The sequence below is a fragment of the Vulpes lagopus genome, chromosome 18 (assembly GCF_018345385.1).
Source record: "Vulpes lagopus strain Blue_001 chromosome 18, ASM1834538v1, whole genome shotgun sequence".
Taxonomy (NCBI): domain Eukaryota; kingdom Metazoa; phylum Chordata; class Mammalia; order Carnivora; family Canidae; genus Vulpes; species Vulpes lagopus.
In genome coordinates, this window is record NC_054841.1 from 15,993,915 (window position 1) to 16,009,015 (window position 15,101).

The 15,101-nt window shown below is 49.1% G+C and overlaps 1 protein-coding gene across 5 annotated transcripts in view; it reads right to left on the reverse strand.

Moving 5' to 3' along the window:
* Nucleotides 1-8,285: 8,285 nt before the first annotated feature.
* GDAP1L1 (ganglioside induced differentiation associated protein 1 like 1) overlaps nucleotides 8,286-15,101 on the reverse strand; it is a 49,130-nt gene continuing 42,314 nt past the window's right edge. For all 5 annotated transcript variants that reach the window (XM_041732269.1, XM_041732272.1, XM_041732273.1 and 2 more), the window contains one exon: nucleotides 8,286-9,750. In XM_041732269.1, the coding sequence (XP_041588203.1) occupies nucleotides 9,407-9,750 (344 nt within the window). In that variant the 3' untranslated portion in view covers nucleotides 8,286-9,406. The remainder of the gene's footprint in view (nucleotides 9,751-15,101) is intronic.

Below are 15,101 nucleotides of genomic sequence, written 5' to 3' on the forward strand. Positions count from 1 at the left end.
AAGATGTCAATGTTTGTTTAACTGATGCCAATCAGTCTAAACGAATTATGGTAACTGTATTAGGAACGTAATGCACTCCCTACAAAGAATCAAGGCTGTTGTATTTCTTGTGGAATCTGGAGGCAGGAAGACTTGGATCCCCACGGACTAGAACTTACAGCCATGTGCCCTCAATCACATCAGTGTGTCTGAACCTCTGTTCCTGAAGCGTAAGGTGGGGATGCTGCTGCTTCATCTTCAACATTCTCGGCTTCGGTATTCCAGGAACAATGAGGGAACCAGGCACCATGGGAGGCGCAATGGTCATTCACAGAGACATGGTGCCTTCAGGGGGTTCATCCAGCTGGGTGCAGGCGATGACCTGAGCAAGTCCAAACTGCGCTGGACATCTCAAGCAGGGTGTGCCCCCAACCTGCCCTGACCTGCCACCACTCAAGCAGAGGTGGTCTGCATAAAGCACTTAGAAGAGCAAAGGAGGAGGGTGATTAACAGGGACTGCAGCCAGACTGCCTAGGTTCAAATCCTGGCTTGGCCACACACACACATTGGCGTTGTGACTTTGAACAAGTTCCTTAACCTTTGGCCTCAATTTCCTCACCTGTAAAATGGGGATAATAAAAGTACCCACCTCGTAGGGTTTTTGGGAGGATGACATGAATTGATCCTTGTGAAGTGCTTAGAATGGGACCTACTATGTGGGAAGTACGTACAGATGTCTTCAAGTGCACAGTGAGTCTCTCATGCACCATCATCACTGTGACATATTAAAATCAGGAGAAAGAAACACCGTACACATCAGTGTTTTAATTTTGATCAACTCAGAAGTAATGAAAATGTACAGTTAATGAATGTAGAAGGCTGTGTCCCAGTGACCTGGTGTGGGAATGGAGTCCCGGAGAGTCTGCAGTCTGCTCTCAAGGCTAACTCGGGGTTGAAGGACAGAGAGAGGTGTTACCCAGGAAGGCTGAGGGAAAGGGCCATCTATTTATCTATGGGGTTTTGGGGCACAGTGAAGTAGGTTTCCCCATGTGAGGAGATTTCCACTCACAGGCAAGCTCAAGACTGACTGGCTAGGGTTTCCAGGCTGCTTATTTTGGGGACCTGGGCTGGGTGCCTTATAACTGGAGCTCTGCTACTTCCCTGGTCTTCTCTGCCAGGGTGTGGCTGCCTGGGTATGTGTCTGGGGTGTCTGAGCGCTTAGGAGGTAAGTGGGTGGAGAAGCCTGGGAGCCACCCCTGATTAGCATCTTAACTTCTGGAGCAAAGTTGTTCTGGCTCTGCCCAAACAGGCTGCTATTGTCCATGCCCGCTGCCCCCTTCATCCCATCCTTCTGGACTTCTGCTTGTATTTCCTGAGTGTTCTGTGTCTGCCAGTTACCCCCATGCTCCTGGGGACTAATGCAGGGGCGAATGGTGACTCTCATATGGAGGTATTAGAAGCTGCCTGTCCACACCTCAGCTTGTGATCTTAGGCAAGTCACTTAGCCCCTCTGGGCTTCTTACTCATTTATGAAATGGTGATAATATGTTTTTTTCTACCTCACTAGTCTTTGGCTTAATGAAATCATGGATGGGAAAATATTTTGTAAGTTTTTTTTTAAGATTTTATTTATTCATGAGAGACCTAGAGAGAGAGAGAGAGGCAGAGATACAGGCAGAGGGAGAAGCAGGCTCCATGCAGGGAACCCGACGTGGGACTTGATCTGGGGTCTCCAGGACCCACCGGGCTGAAGGTGGTGGTAAACCGCTGAGCCACCAGGGCTGCCCCATATTTTGTAAGTTTTAAAATGTCAGTCACCTATGAAGGCTGCTTATTACTGAAGAGAGTTGCCTTTGCCTAGTGAATGTCTCTCTCAGAAGCCTGGGCACTATAACCCCTTTATGTCCCCAATAACCCTGAAATGACTTGTATCATCAGTGTGCTCTTTAAAAGGCAACACTGAGTAAAATTAATAACAACTAGCATTTGTTCTGAATCTTTTAATCTGGTGCCTGACTTTTTTTAAAGATTTTATTTATTTATTCATGAGAGATACAGAAAGAGAGGCAGAGACAAGAGACTTAGGCAGAGGGATACAATACTCGATCCCAGGACCCAGGGCCCATGCCTTGAGCTGAAGGCAGACACTCAACCACTGAGCCACCCAGGTGTTCCCAGTGCCTTATATTTTTATGATATTATCTCAACTGTAATTGCTAACAACCTAGGCCATAGAGAAAACAGAAAGATTTCTGGCTTCTCACACATTTGGCTTCATATCCCAGCTCTGCTACTATATTAGTCAGCTGTTGCCGCAATAATGCTTTATAACAAACCTCCTCCTACATGGTGGCTTATGACCACAGATGCTCACAGGTCACTGCAACTGCAACTTACTGACCTGGACTGGCCTTAACTAGTAGGTTCTGCTCCAGGCCACATTCAGGCTAAATCCAGGCTAAAATGACAGCAAGTACCTGGGATGTGTTCTTCTTGTGACAATCACTGGGACATGAAAGCCTAATACAAACTGAACAGCATGTTAAAGCCTCTGCTTATATCCCGTCCTTCCACTCACATTCCACTGGCCCGAGGTGGCCACATGGGCAAGCCTGGCACTCACAGGACAGGAAACAAATTCCACCCATACTGGGACGTGCTACAAACTTGCTTGGAAAAAGATCATCCTGTTAGGGAACCCAGTAACCCCATCTACCCCTTGTGTCTTGGGCTCTTAACTCTCTGAGCCTCTCTTTCTTTATTGGTGAAACATAAATATTGATGTTTTGCAGAGTTAGAAATTATTTATGTGAGTTTCCTAGGGCATAGTGTTCACTGGATGGAAGCTATCAGTATTGTCAGCTCCATTCTATTTTTTTTTTTAAGATTTTATTTATTTGTTTGGGAGAGAGAGAATGCGAGTGGGGAGGGGCAGAGGGAGAGGGAGACAGAGAATCTGAAATACACTCCACACTGAACACAAAGCCAGACATGGGGTGAGATTGTGACCTGAGCCGAAACCAAGAGTCAGATGTCCAACAGCCTGAGCACCTATCCGTTCCATTTTATAAATGAGAAAACTGAGGCCTTGAGCCAACGTGGGAACAGGTCTCTGGGGATATGTCAGAGTGACCTGGACAAGTGATTCTGTGACTTTGGTAATGAAGAGGCTGTGTGCTGAGGAAAATACGACCTTACAGTCCTCCCCACCACAGATCTTTCTGTAAACAGTGGAGAGACCTTTCATGATAGTGGAAACTTTGGGGGTGCCCATTACCACAGTCCAGGTGGTGGTAGTAGCAACCTAACTCTGACAGCCACACATCCCCTTCATCTCTGCATCCCTCCACGGCCCCTCATAGAAGGCCCAGCAGCTGATGGATTCTGAGAAAATGTTTGTGTATTGACTCTTCTCATCCTCCACCCTAGGTTCTTTCTCTCCATCACATTCCCTGAGACAGACTGGGACCAGGGAAAGGACTCTTGGCTCTAGCTCACTCATAGTGGGATCCTGACCAAACCAGACACCGCCCATCTAGGGCCTCAGTTTCCCTCTTCCCCACCTGAAGCAGGTGGGTAGAGTTTCACAGTGTCTTCCAACCTGGACTTTGAGCCTGTGATTTTTTTCCAGCCATCTGCCTGGGGCTCTTCTTATTTGGTCATTCCTTGTGTTAGGGGCTGCGAGCTGTCCACCAAGATCTGTTCTCTCCTTCCTTAGCAACAGGCTGCCCAACCAGATGACATTGCCCGGTCCCTTTGCAGCTGGCAAGGCCCAGCCATTACATTCTTACCCATGGAATGTGAGTGGAAATGACGTGACTCTCTTCTAAGTGTAGGCCTTGAAATGCTGGACACGTGCTCTTCCATCCTCTCTTTCCCTCCTCACCACCTGACACCTGGGCCTCACATGCCCTGCGGATGAGGACAGTGTGCTGGAGGAAGGGTGGGGCAACAGCATGGCAGGAGCCCGAGTCCCTGAACGAAGGCAGGAAACAGATTCCAGGCTAGTCTCTACCACTCACCTTGTGAATGGGAGAACACTGAACGTCCACTCTCCTACGTCCTCGTCCTTGATGTTTTCCCCCTCTTATTGAATACCGTGTGGCACGCACTGTAGCGATTCTGCATTCCCTGCCTGCTGTACTCCGTCTTGTCTCCTTTATTCCCACGTCTCCGGGCCTGATTTCCTTGCTCTCCAGGCGGATGCCCTGGGAAACGCGGGAGTGTGTTAGGCGTTTGGTGGAGACAAAGTCCGGCAGGGTGTCAGTCTCTGCAGGTTCTAAGAGTTGCCAGTTCTTCTAATACCTGAAGACCCTCCCAGTCACCGAACTGAGGTCGGGGCTTCTCTGTCTTTGCCATGGGCAAAGACCTCAGAGTCTCAGCAGGATCGACAGATTTCTATCTCTTCCTGCTGGTCAGCCACCCTCTTCTACCGTCCCCAATGACCTAGGCCAAGCCTCCATTATCACTTGGGCCAAAGTTATGTGTTAAGCCCATCCCCACATTTCTATCGTCCTATTTAGGTAGAAGGGCTATCTGGGTAGATGAGGGGAAGCTCCTGGAACTTGCCACCACCCCCACACACTAGACTAGTTTCAACGCTGCACAATGGAGGGGTTTTGGAGAATGTTTTATTGTGAACTCTACCAGGTGGTGACCCCAACTGCTGTTTTTCCAGATGCAGTTTCTTTGCTAAAGCAAATCAACACAGTGTCTGGCACTTTGAATTCAGTCTCTGGTCCAGAAAATGTTCTCGGGCAGCCTGGGTGGCTTAGCGGTTTAGCACCGCCTTCGGCCCAGGGCGTGATCCTGGAGACCAGGGATTGAGTCCCACGTCGGGCTCCTGCTTCTCCCTCTGTCTGTGTCTCTGTCTCTCTGTCTCTGAAGAATAAATAAAATCTTAAAAAAAAAAAAGAAAGAAAAAGAAAATTTTGTTCTCTGTATCATTTAGTAAGGACCACCAAAAGCCATTTCCCTTTACTTGGCAGGGCAGCAGTACATCTTTGCTTTCTTAATGTCAGGCAATGTCAGCTTTTTTGTTCTCTGTCACAATCTGGAGAGAACTTGATTATCCTGATGTCCCCATAACAAAACATTGATCCACTACATTGATGACATCAGACTGAACCCAGTGAACAGGAAATAGCAAGTACACCAGATGCCTTAGTAAGACCTACGCCTGCCTGCCAGAGGGTGGTATCTTAACCCCAAGAACATTCAGGGGCCTGTAACCTTGGTGAAATTTCTAGGGACTGAGGAGTTAGGAAATGTTAGGCGATCCCCTCCAAATGAAAGACAAGTTGCTATGCCTATGCTAAGATAAAAAAGCATTGCAGTTGGTGGCCCTCTCTGGATGTGAGAAGCAATGTACACCCATTTTTGTGTGCTGCTTCAAGTCATTTACTGAGTAACCCATAAGACTGCTGGTTTTGGATGGATCCCAAAGCAGTCAGGCTGCAGTGCAAGGTGCTCTACCAGCCAAGCCTTATGTTCCAGAAGATCCAATGGTGCTTAAATTGTCTGTGATTTAGACATGTTGTGTGGAGCGTCTAGCCAGCCCTAATAGGAAAATCTCAGTGCACATCCCTAACAGTTGGAACAAAGTCATGTCTTCTTCTGCAAATAACAATTGTCCTTTTGAAAATTAGTTTCTGGCCTGCTACTGAGCCCTGGTAGAGACTGAACACCTAACCATGAGACCCCAAATGACTAGGCAACCTGAGCTGCCCGTCCTGAACCAAATGTCATCCAATCCATCAAGCCATAAAGCTAGATATGTAAAGCAGTGTTCTCCCAAGTGGAACTGAAACAGCTCAGAGTATATCAACTATTCCTGACACATTGCCACCTCTTCCTCACCCAACACCTAAGGCCTTGTGATGAACTCCCTATGATCAAATGATGGAAGAAGAAAAACCTCAGTTGGTACCTCAGTTGGTACCACCAGGAAGTGGATGGTCACAGCACCATGGGAATGACCTCAAAGACATAGGAGAAGGAAAATCCTTTCAGCAAACAGCACTTCAAGCAGTACCTGTGGCTGTCCACTGTATCTAAGTGGAGACAGAAGTCCAGAAATGTGGATCTACAGATATTCAGGGATATGGGTCATTTGGATGATTAAGAACAGGAATGGAAGATTGGTAACAGGGAGATCGGTAAGAGAAAGACTGTGGATGGACCTATAACAAGGGGCACAGAAAGAGAGGATATTTGTATTCTATGTGATATCCCCCACCCAGAAGTACTCACCACAGAGGAGACTTTCAACAAATAGTTGGACAGCATGACTTGTTCTTTAGGTGGCATTCCCTTCCCCCAGCCACCTTAGTGCTTGCTCAATAGGCTCACATACAAAATGGCCATGGTAATGGACCTAGAGATTCTAGGTGGACACTTCAACATGGACTTCCTCTCAGCAAGACTGATTTAGCTAATACCAGTATCAAGTCCCCAGCTTGCACAGAATTCCTGATATGGGACCATTCCCCATAGGAACTAGTACACTGACCCCTTCCATCATGGAGGGAGCAGCAATTCGTATATTCCATTTATGAATTTGCATTCTTTGACCACAAAACCCATGGACACCTTGGCTCCAGTCTTGGTATTCCATACAACATTGCCTCTAACCAAGGAGTTGATATCACAGTAAGAGAAATGCTGCAGTGTAATTGTACTTATGGAACTTTCTGGTCTTACCATGTGCTCTATTATCTAGAAGCAGCTAGGCTTATAGAACATTGAAATGGCCCATTGAAGACTCCATTATAGCACCAGCCAGGAGATGCTGCTATGTTGGGGTGATGTCTTACAGGATGCAATATATACTTTGTATGAACCACAGTGCTACTTCTCCCACACCCAGAAAACAGATCCAGCTGTGCTGAGGTGGAAATGGGAGACTAGCTCTCACTATTGCACATAATAACCCATTCATGAAGATATTGTTTCCCATTCCTGAATCTTTGGACTTGGATGGTTTAGAGGTCTATAGTTCCCAAGGAAGGAATGCTTCTGTTGGGGAATACATCAATGGTACAACTGAATGAGCAGAAGTTGGGATTGCCATCTGGCCTTTTTGATTTCCTGATACCATTGAAACTAGAGGCAAAAAGTGCACTCTACAGACTACAATGATTAATGCCGATCACTGAGGGTAAATGGGCTTCCTGCTGCAATGGTGGCGTGGGACACTGTAATAGGAAGTAGAGGATTCTCTGGGGTGCTCCATAGCATTTCCATGGCCAATAGTAAAAGATTAATGGAAGACCACAGCAGCCCAAGGACCACCAAAGTCTGAGTTCTTTCACAGGGTAAAACACCACAACTGTGAGGTGCTGGTTGAGGAAAAAGAGAATATAAAATAGCTAGTAGGAAAAAGAGAAATTATAAATATCAACAATGGCCTTGGGATTGGTTACAGAAACGAGGACTCCGGCAGCTATGTGGATTTCCCTCCTTGCTTGTTATGTGTGTATACATTGCACAAAAAGAATGCCAGTGATGTAAGTTAAACTGACATTTTACTGTAAATTACAGCATATTGAGGAGTGCCTGTGACCTCTAGAAGTAGAGGAATGAGAAGAAAATCTGACATCATCCAGAGTGATGTTACTGATGAAGCTTTGTGAGAGAGGGAGTGAGGGTGAGAGCAGGAGACCAGTCAACCCCACCGGGATGAAGCATGATGTTATTGTTCTTGAATGGAGTTTAATTATGAGTGGAGAGTCAGTGTGGATAGTAGCCTAAGGAGGGAACAGTGCCAGATGGTGACTCTGCTCTCTTATGTTTCATGCTTGCCCTGTCTGGGCCCTAGTTATATTTTTTCTTTTCATCTTGATGAACAAAAACAAAAACAAAAATGGGCAAATTATTATACATTTTTGCAAAATCAGTAAACTATGTTTTATATTCTATGAGTTATATCCTTGGTTTAATGTTCTTTAGACATTTACCCATTTTTCCCTCTGGGAGACTATGGGGCATGTTCCCTGGGTATACCCCAAAAGGCCACATCCAGTTTACCATGAGTAGATGGTTGTGAGCAAGCTCCTTAAACTGGGAAGCCCTGTGTCCAAGTGAGGTGGGTTTAGGCATCACAGGTCAGATGGATCACAAAGGTCAGAGCATCCCAAAGTCCATGCAGAATCCATCCCCACAACCAGCAACCCAAGACCTGGACTCAACTCTTGCTTGCTCTTGCAAAGCACTGAATCTGAAATTTATGTCTCTGTATCTCTGGCCCCAAACTTTGGAAATGAGAGATGGATGGACAACATAGTTTTAGAAATGAAAAGCAACTGTTCCTCCTGAATATTTTATTGGGGACTTTCAGTGATTTCTAAGCATGAGCGGCAGTGACACCCAGACCCTCTCCCAACATGCAAAAGGCACAGGAAGAGTGAGACACAACCAGGGGAGGCAGCAGGGATGCAGGTACCACCCACCCCCTCCATGTGGCGTGATGGGGCACAGGGGCAGCCCCATGAGTGATGGGCAAGGTGGGAATTAAAGGAGGTGGCTTTGGCATTAGGCAGAGAGAAAGACCCTAGTCCATCCACCTCCAGACCCACCCCTGCACTCAGGCCAGGACTGACCTTCTGAGAGAAGGCCAACATAGATCTTACTGGAAGTTGCCCTCCCATAGTGGGAAAAGTCACCCCCAGGTGGGAAGAGGATGATGGCTGCTGCCTCCAGGGGCTTCTGGGAAAGTGTCAAATAAAATACACTGGCCAAATCGGGGGCGAGGGGGGAATAAGAGGGTGTGCTCATGCTGTCAGTCCCAGGCATGACCTGGTGGTTGGCCACCACTGCCTTGGCTTGAGCCAGTGCTATCTCCATCCATGTGCAGGAGAAGAGTGGGGCCCCTTGGGGTCTTCAGGACACCCCCACCCCCCCAAGGTCTGTGGTCCCCAGCCCCACCCAGAGGCACCACTTAGAAGAGTCAGTGTTGATGTTGGCTTTGTCCTGTGGAAGAGTTCCCTGGGCAAGAGGGAAGGTGAGGCGAGGAGTCAGGCCCTCCGAGCCCCCAGCACCTCCCAGCATCTGGGCCCTGGTGGATGAAACAGCCTGGGACTCACCTCAGATCCTAACCAGTCCCCACAGTTCCATCTTGAGACCTTGAATCAAAAGAAAAGGCATTCGTGTTTTGTTTCTGTTCTCTCTCTCTCCCTCTCTCTCTCTCTTTCTCTCTCTCTGTCTCTCACACTCACTCTTTCTCTCCTTTAGTAGAGCCATGGCCTCAACTCACGGCATTGGCAACGTCTACTTCTAAACTATGGAATGTTTTCACATTGACGACAGAATTACTCCAAACGGGGCGGGGAGTGGCTGTCCAAGTGTTCATGAGACAGTGCATTACTGAGAGCTTGCTGGGAGTCACACAGTACAGACACACCGACAGGCAACAAGCCCGGGCCTGGCTCTAGATGTATTTTTTCTTGAGGTACCAGTAGGCAAAGTAGCCCATCCCACCCAGGGAGCCCATGAGGAAGGACGCCCCAAAGAAAGATGGGGGTTTCCGCTTGACCAGCCGGAACGCATTGGGGATGACAGCCGACAGCAGGGTGGTGTGGATGTCGCCGAGGACTTTCCGGAAGGCCAAGCGCCTCTGAACCCTCTCGAAGAAGGACTGCAGGTTGGGCCGGCTGCCATCTTCCCAATACTTCTTGGACAGTCCCAGGAACTTGAGGCGGTGCAGGGTGGCTCCCAGGAGGACGTCGGCGAGGGTGAAGGCACAGCCGCAGAGCCACAGCTCACACTTCTGCCCTGGAGCGGAAGGGAGAAGAGATGGGAGTGGAGGGGCCAGCCTCTGCTCCCTGACTCGCTTCTGTGCCACTGACTCCTCGGGCTTTGGCCTACCTACACGCCCACCTGCCTACAGCACTGCTGCTGGGGCTCCTCACTCTTCACAGCTTTAATCACTTTTGCTCTAGGCTTATACCACTTCTGTTGGTATTTTTTCTTCAAATCAGCTGACTTTTAAGTGTAAATACATGTATCTGAACTCCAGACACTTACGTCTAACTGCCCTTTTGACAGTTCCACTTGGCTGTTCACCATGCATTTCAAACTTGGTATGTCCAAAATCGAATTCCTGATTGTCACCCCCAAACCCACCACTCTCATCCGCACGTCAGCGACCGCATGCCCACTCTTTCAGTTTGCTCGGGTGAAAACTCCATGCTGCATTGAGACCTCTTTCTTTCATTTCCCATGTATAGTGTGTCAGCAATTCCCATCAACTTCTCTTCAAAATATATACAGAGTATGCGGCTACCTCCATTGTTACCAGTCCCGTCCAAACAACCATCCTCTCCTACCTGAATGTCAGAATGTCCTCTTGATAGATCTCGCTGCCTCTCCCCTTGACTCCCTAGAGTCTGTTCTCAACACAGCAGCCGGAGGGACTGGAAATGCATATGGCTTGCCTGGGAGGCCCAGTGAACAGGGAGTGATTCACAAGAAGTCAAGATTAGAGAAGTAGATGGAAGATAAACTAATGAAAAAGCTTAGAAGCCCCACAAAAGAATTTGGATATGAACACGGTCAGTGGGGAGAATTGCAGGGTTTTGAGCAAAGACGTGATTTAAGAGACCAAAGGAGCTCCATGTCCACCTCCATGTCCACCTTGGCCCCTGCTGGGCCTCATGCCTGGAATGCTTTCCCCTCTGCCTCCACTTCCTACAAGGTCTGCTGTCTTGGGAAGCTCATTTCTGCATCTTTGAGCAGATGTTCCTTTCAGCTCAGAAATATCCTGAATCTGATGCCTTCCCCCATCAAAGCCTGAGCCCCTCCATCCCTCCCACCCTGTGTCTTCTTGTTCATCCATTTATTCATTCACCCAGTGAATGTTTATCTAGTAGTATGTGTTGGGCATAAAGACCTGACATGACATGACACATAACAAGACACCATGTCCTGAGAGGCTCGTGGTTTCACAAGAGGAGGAGGTAAAGTGTAATGAAGGCTCTAATCCGAAGTTTGTCCTTGTTACATAACCTTCAAGATGTCTGTTGGATATCCAAGGGGAGATGATGAATCAGCGTTAGAGGTATGCGTACCTAGTACAAGTGTGCATCATCAGCATGGAGGTGGGAGGACATTGGCAAGGTAGTGACTATAGACAGAACTGAGAATAGGGCCAATCTTGAGCTTTGGGGCTTCAAGATTCAGAAGCAAGGTAGTGACTATAGACAGAACTGAGAATAGGGCCAATCTTGAGCTCTGGGGCTTCAAGATTCAGAAGCAAGATGAAAACCAGCGGAGGAGCATGAGCAGGGGCACTTGTGAGGTGAGAGATGAACCAGGAGAGGGTGTTATCCTGGAAGCCAAGATATGAAAGTGTTCCAAGGAGAAGGGGGGTGTTCAAACCCCGCAGAGAGGTCAAATAGGAGGCCGAGACTGGTGACTTTGACAAGAGCAGTAGGAGAGGATGCTGACACTGAAAGCCTGGTTGGAGGGAGTCCAAGAGAGAAAGGGAGGAGAGGAACTGGAGACCGTGAGCAAGGATCACTCTCTCTAGAGTTTTGCTATAATGGGAAAGACACGCCAATAATGCGAGACAGGTCAAGAGTGTCTTTGCAAGCGGGGAGGGAATACCCAGCATGTTGATGGGAATGTTGGAGCAGAGAGGCAGAAATGATGCTACAGAAGACAGTGGAAGGGATTACCAGCGTGAACGCGGGAGCAGATGGACATCAAGATGCAAGGGGAGGGGTCGCTAGTTCAAGGACAGCTCAGTCCAGGTAATTGGAGGGAGTGCGTGGTGCTATATCTCATCAAAATTTTTTTAAAGATTTTATTTATTTATTCTTGAGAGATAGAAGGAGAGACAGAGCCAAAGACACAGGCAGAGACAGAGCCAGAGACACAGGCAGAGGGAGAAGCAGGCTCCATGCACTGGGAGCCCGACGTGGGATTCGATCCCGGGTCTCCAGGATCGTGCCCTGGGCCAAAGGCAGGCGCCAAACCTGCTGCACCACCCAGGGATCCCTATCTCATCAAATTTAAGTTGCTATGGAGTGTAAGACAGCCATCCCGGAGAGAACAAGTGGTGCCAATTAAACTTTGTGAGAAACATCCCAATTTCAGAGATGTTAAGATGCGATGCAACAAACGTGCCTCTTAAGGCTGATAAAAACGCGGTGATGCCTGAGCACTGCTGCTGGCAGCAGAGTAGCCGTGTGGGTCTCTTCCTAAGACTTGTGTTTTCTCAGTGGAGGCAGGGGCTGCAAGGTCAAGGAAGACAGAGAAGGTATTAAGCAGTCACCTGAAGAGGGGACGGGGTTGGCCTAGGGCAACCAGAGAGCCATCAAAGGCTCGTGGTCATGAATTCAAAGTGAGACCAGCCGGCACAGCGCTGTGTTTCTCCAGCCACACTTGGCTGCAGGTGCTGACCAGGTAGAGACTTGGGTGTAACCATCTGAGGTTTTGCAAAGCATGATAAAGCCAGAAGAGGGCAAGGAAGCTGATGGTGCAGGCAAAGGAGGGTTCTTGCTGGTGGACAAGGGAGTTACTGCCAGGTACGGAGCGTGGTGAGATCAGGATGAGGGTGAGGGGCAGTGGAAGGAGGCAGGGCCAGGGGCCCGCAGTCCCCAGTGACAGACCGGAGGAGACAGATTTGAGAACAGGACCAAGGACTGAGCCCTGGGGCACTCCAAGATTTAGGGAACAGACAAGGAGAAACCAGCAAGGGTGCATGAGAAGGAACGGCCTATGAAGTGGGAGATGCGCCAGAGAATGCAGTGTCACCTCCCCAAGCCTCACAGCAACCCATCTGATAGGTCCTATTATTATCCCCACTTTACACTTGAGGACGCTGAGGCACAGAGAGGTCAAGTAACTTGGCCAACGCCACACAGCAATGACGTGGAAGAGCAGAGCCTGGATTTGAACTCAGGCCGTGTGGTTCTAGAACCACCGCAGAACACTGCCTCTTTCCATGTGCAGATGAGCACGCGCAGAGGCTTGCATCTCTACATACACTCGGGCCCCTTTCAATAGGTGCGCTCCCTGTTGGGTCTGTGTGCAGATCTGTGTGTCCGGGTCATGCGTGGTGTGTCTATCCGCCCATGTGTGCACCTGCTCCAGTCCATGCAGCCGACTGTGTTTATACATGTGGGTATCTGCACACGTGGGCATCTGCATCCATGTGGCGTGGAACCCCCACATGTGTAAGTGAAGTGATGCCCACGTCCATTTGGCTGTTTGCCTACACACAGATGTTCATAAGCATGTATGTGTGTCATTATTGAAGTGTGTCCGTGCCTGTGTTTATGTGTATGGGCAAATGCTGAGAGCCACCACCACCATGTAGGTGGACATGTGTCCCTACCTGGCATGTCACCCTTCGGTTTGCCCCCTCCTCTAGCTTGCATCCCTTCGAAAAGCCCCCAGCCCTGGATAAATCCTATCCTGAGCCTGCCAGCTGAGGGTGCTAGAGACTGTTACACTGATCAGATCTGCTTCAAATTCATGAGCACAAAGCCCAAGAGGGAGGGCACTTGGCCGTGCTGGGGCCTCTGCTAGCTCTGGAGTAGACTGGCTTCCCCACGCCCTGCGGAGACAGCCATACAGCTTCCTTCTCTCCTCACACCCTGTCCCTAGTCCTCGCTCAGCCTATGATGTCACCACATGCTGCATTCAGAAAAGAGGAACCTTCAGCCAGGAAAGCCCTCACACCAACCATGAACCCTACAAAGCCAGGCCCATGCACACTGCCTTCTGCCACCCACTTTTAAGGCCAGGCCCTCTGGGTTCTCTGCACCCATCTGAGGCTGCACATCCTTCCTTTGCCTTCCAGATCCGCCCTCCTCCCTTCTCCATGTTGCTCTGTGCCCCAGGAGGACAACTTGACGGATACCCTAGTGGGGCTCCATGCCCTCTGGCTCCAGTCAGGTTCAGCTACTGGGAAGCAGAAGCAGGAAGTAGGAGGGTGGGTGAGAGTGAGGTGGGAGCCACAGACTGAAAGGTATAGCTCCTGTCAGGCAGTCCCCCTCTCCACACAGCCTCTTTGTCCGGGGCCCTGAAGCTACTCCCACCCCTCACAACCTCAGGCCCCAGGCACCCCATTTTTCCTTGTGCTCTGCCTGCATCCTGCCCACATATTTGTAAACAGTCCCTTGATGAAATTCTCTTTTTTGAAATTCTCTTTTTAAGTCTAAGCTTACCCAATTGAAGGTTCCTTGTTTCCCATGGGGCCTCTGTCTGATGCACACCCTTCGTGTCCTTTCCTGGACTTGGTGCCATCCATCCTATAGCACTGATTTCTCCTTTCCATGGGTTCTTTTCTACCGGCCTGAAAACATGCTCTTATATCTCCTCTCTTCACCCCACTTCCTTCTTCAGGCACCATTCCATCTCTCTAGTCCCTTCCACTGCTAAATGTCTCAAAACAGGTGCCGACATCTGCTGTCTTCATTCCTCACCTTGCATTCACTCTTCGGCCTTCAACCCTCATAGTCCAATGGAAATCCGCCCTTGTCAAGGTCACCACCAACAGCCATGAGACAAAATCCAGGGGATGCTGTCCCCCACTTGCTTCACTCAGACTCCCAGCAGCATTTGACACTATTCTCTCCTTAAAACATCCCTTCTGGGTTCTATTGACATAAGGCTCATCCTGCCTCGCTGGCTACTCTCTCAGTCGGCTTTGCTGGCTTCTCTGCCTCTACCTCTCCCCTGATGCGGGGAGACCTCAGGGCAGGTGTGGTAGTTTTAAAATGCGCTCGCAAGCCACTCAGTACTTCTCTGGTGGAGCGCAATCTCCTTCCCCTTGAATATAGACAGTATTTTGTCACTTGCCTCTAGTGAATAGAATGTGGCAGAAGAGACAATGACTCCCAACGGTAGGTTCTCTCTCTGCACTCACCCATTCCAGGCAAAGCCAGCAGCCATGTTGTGAGGACACTCAAGTGGCCCCATTGAGAAGGGCAGGTATTGAGGAACCGGGGAACTGAGATGTCTAGATGGGAACCATGTGAACGAGCCATCTTGGCTATGGATTCTCCAGCTCAAAGGACTGCAGCTCCAGGCAACATCTTGAGTGCAACCTGCATCATGCAGCCCTAAATTACAACCACCCAGCCACCCTGCTCCAAAACTCATGAGCCACAGTA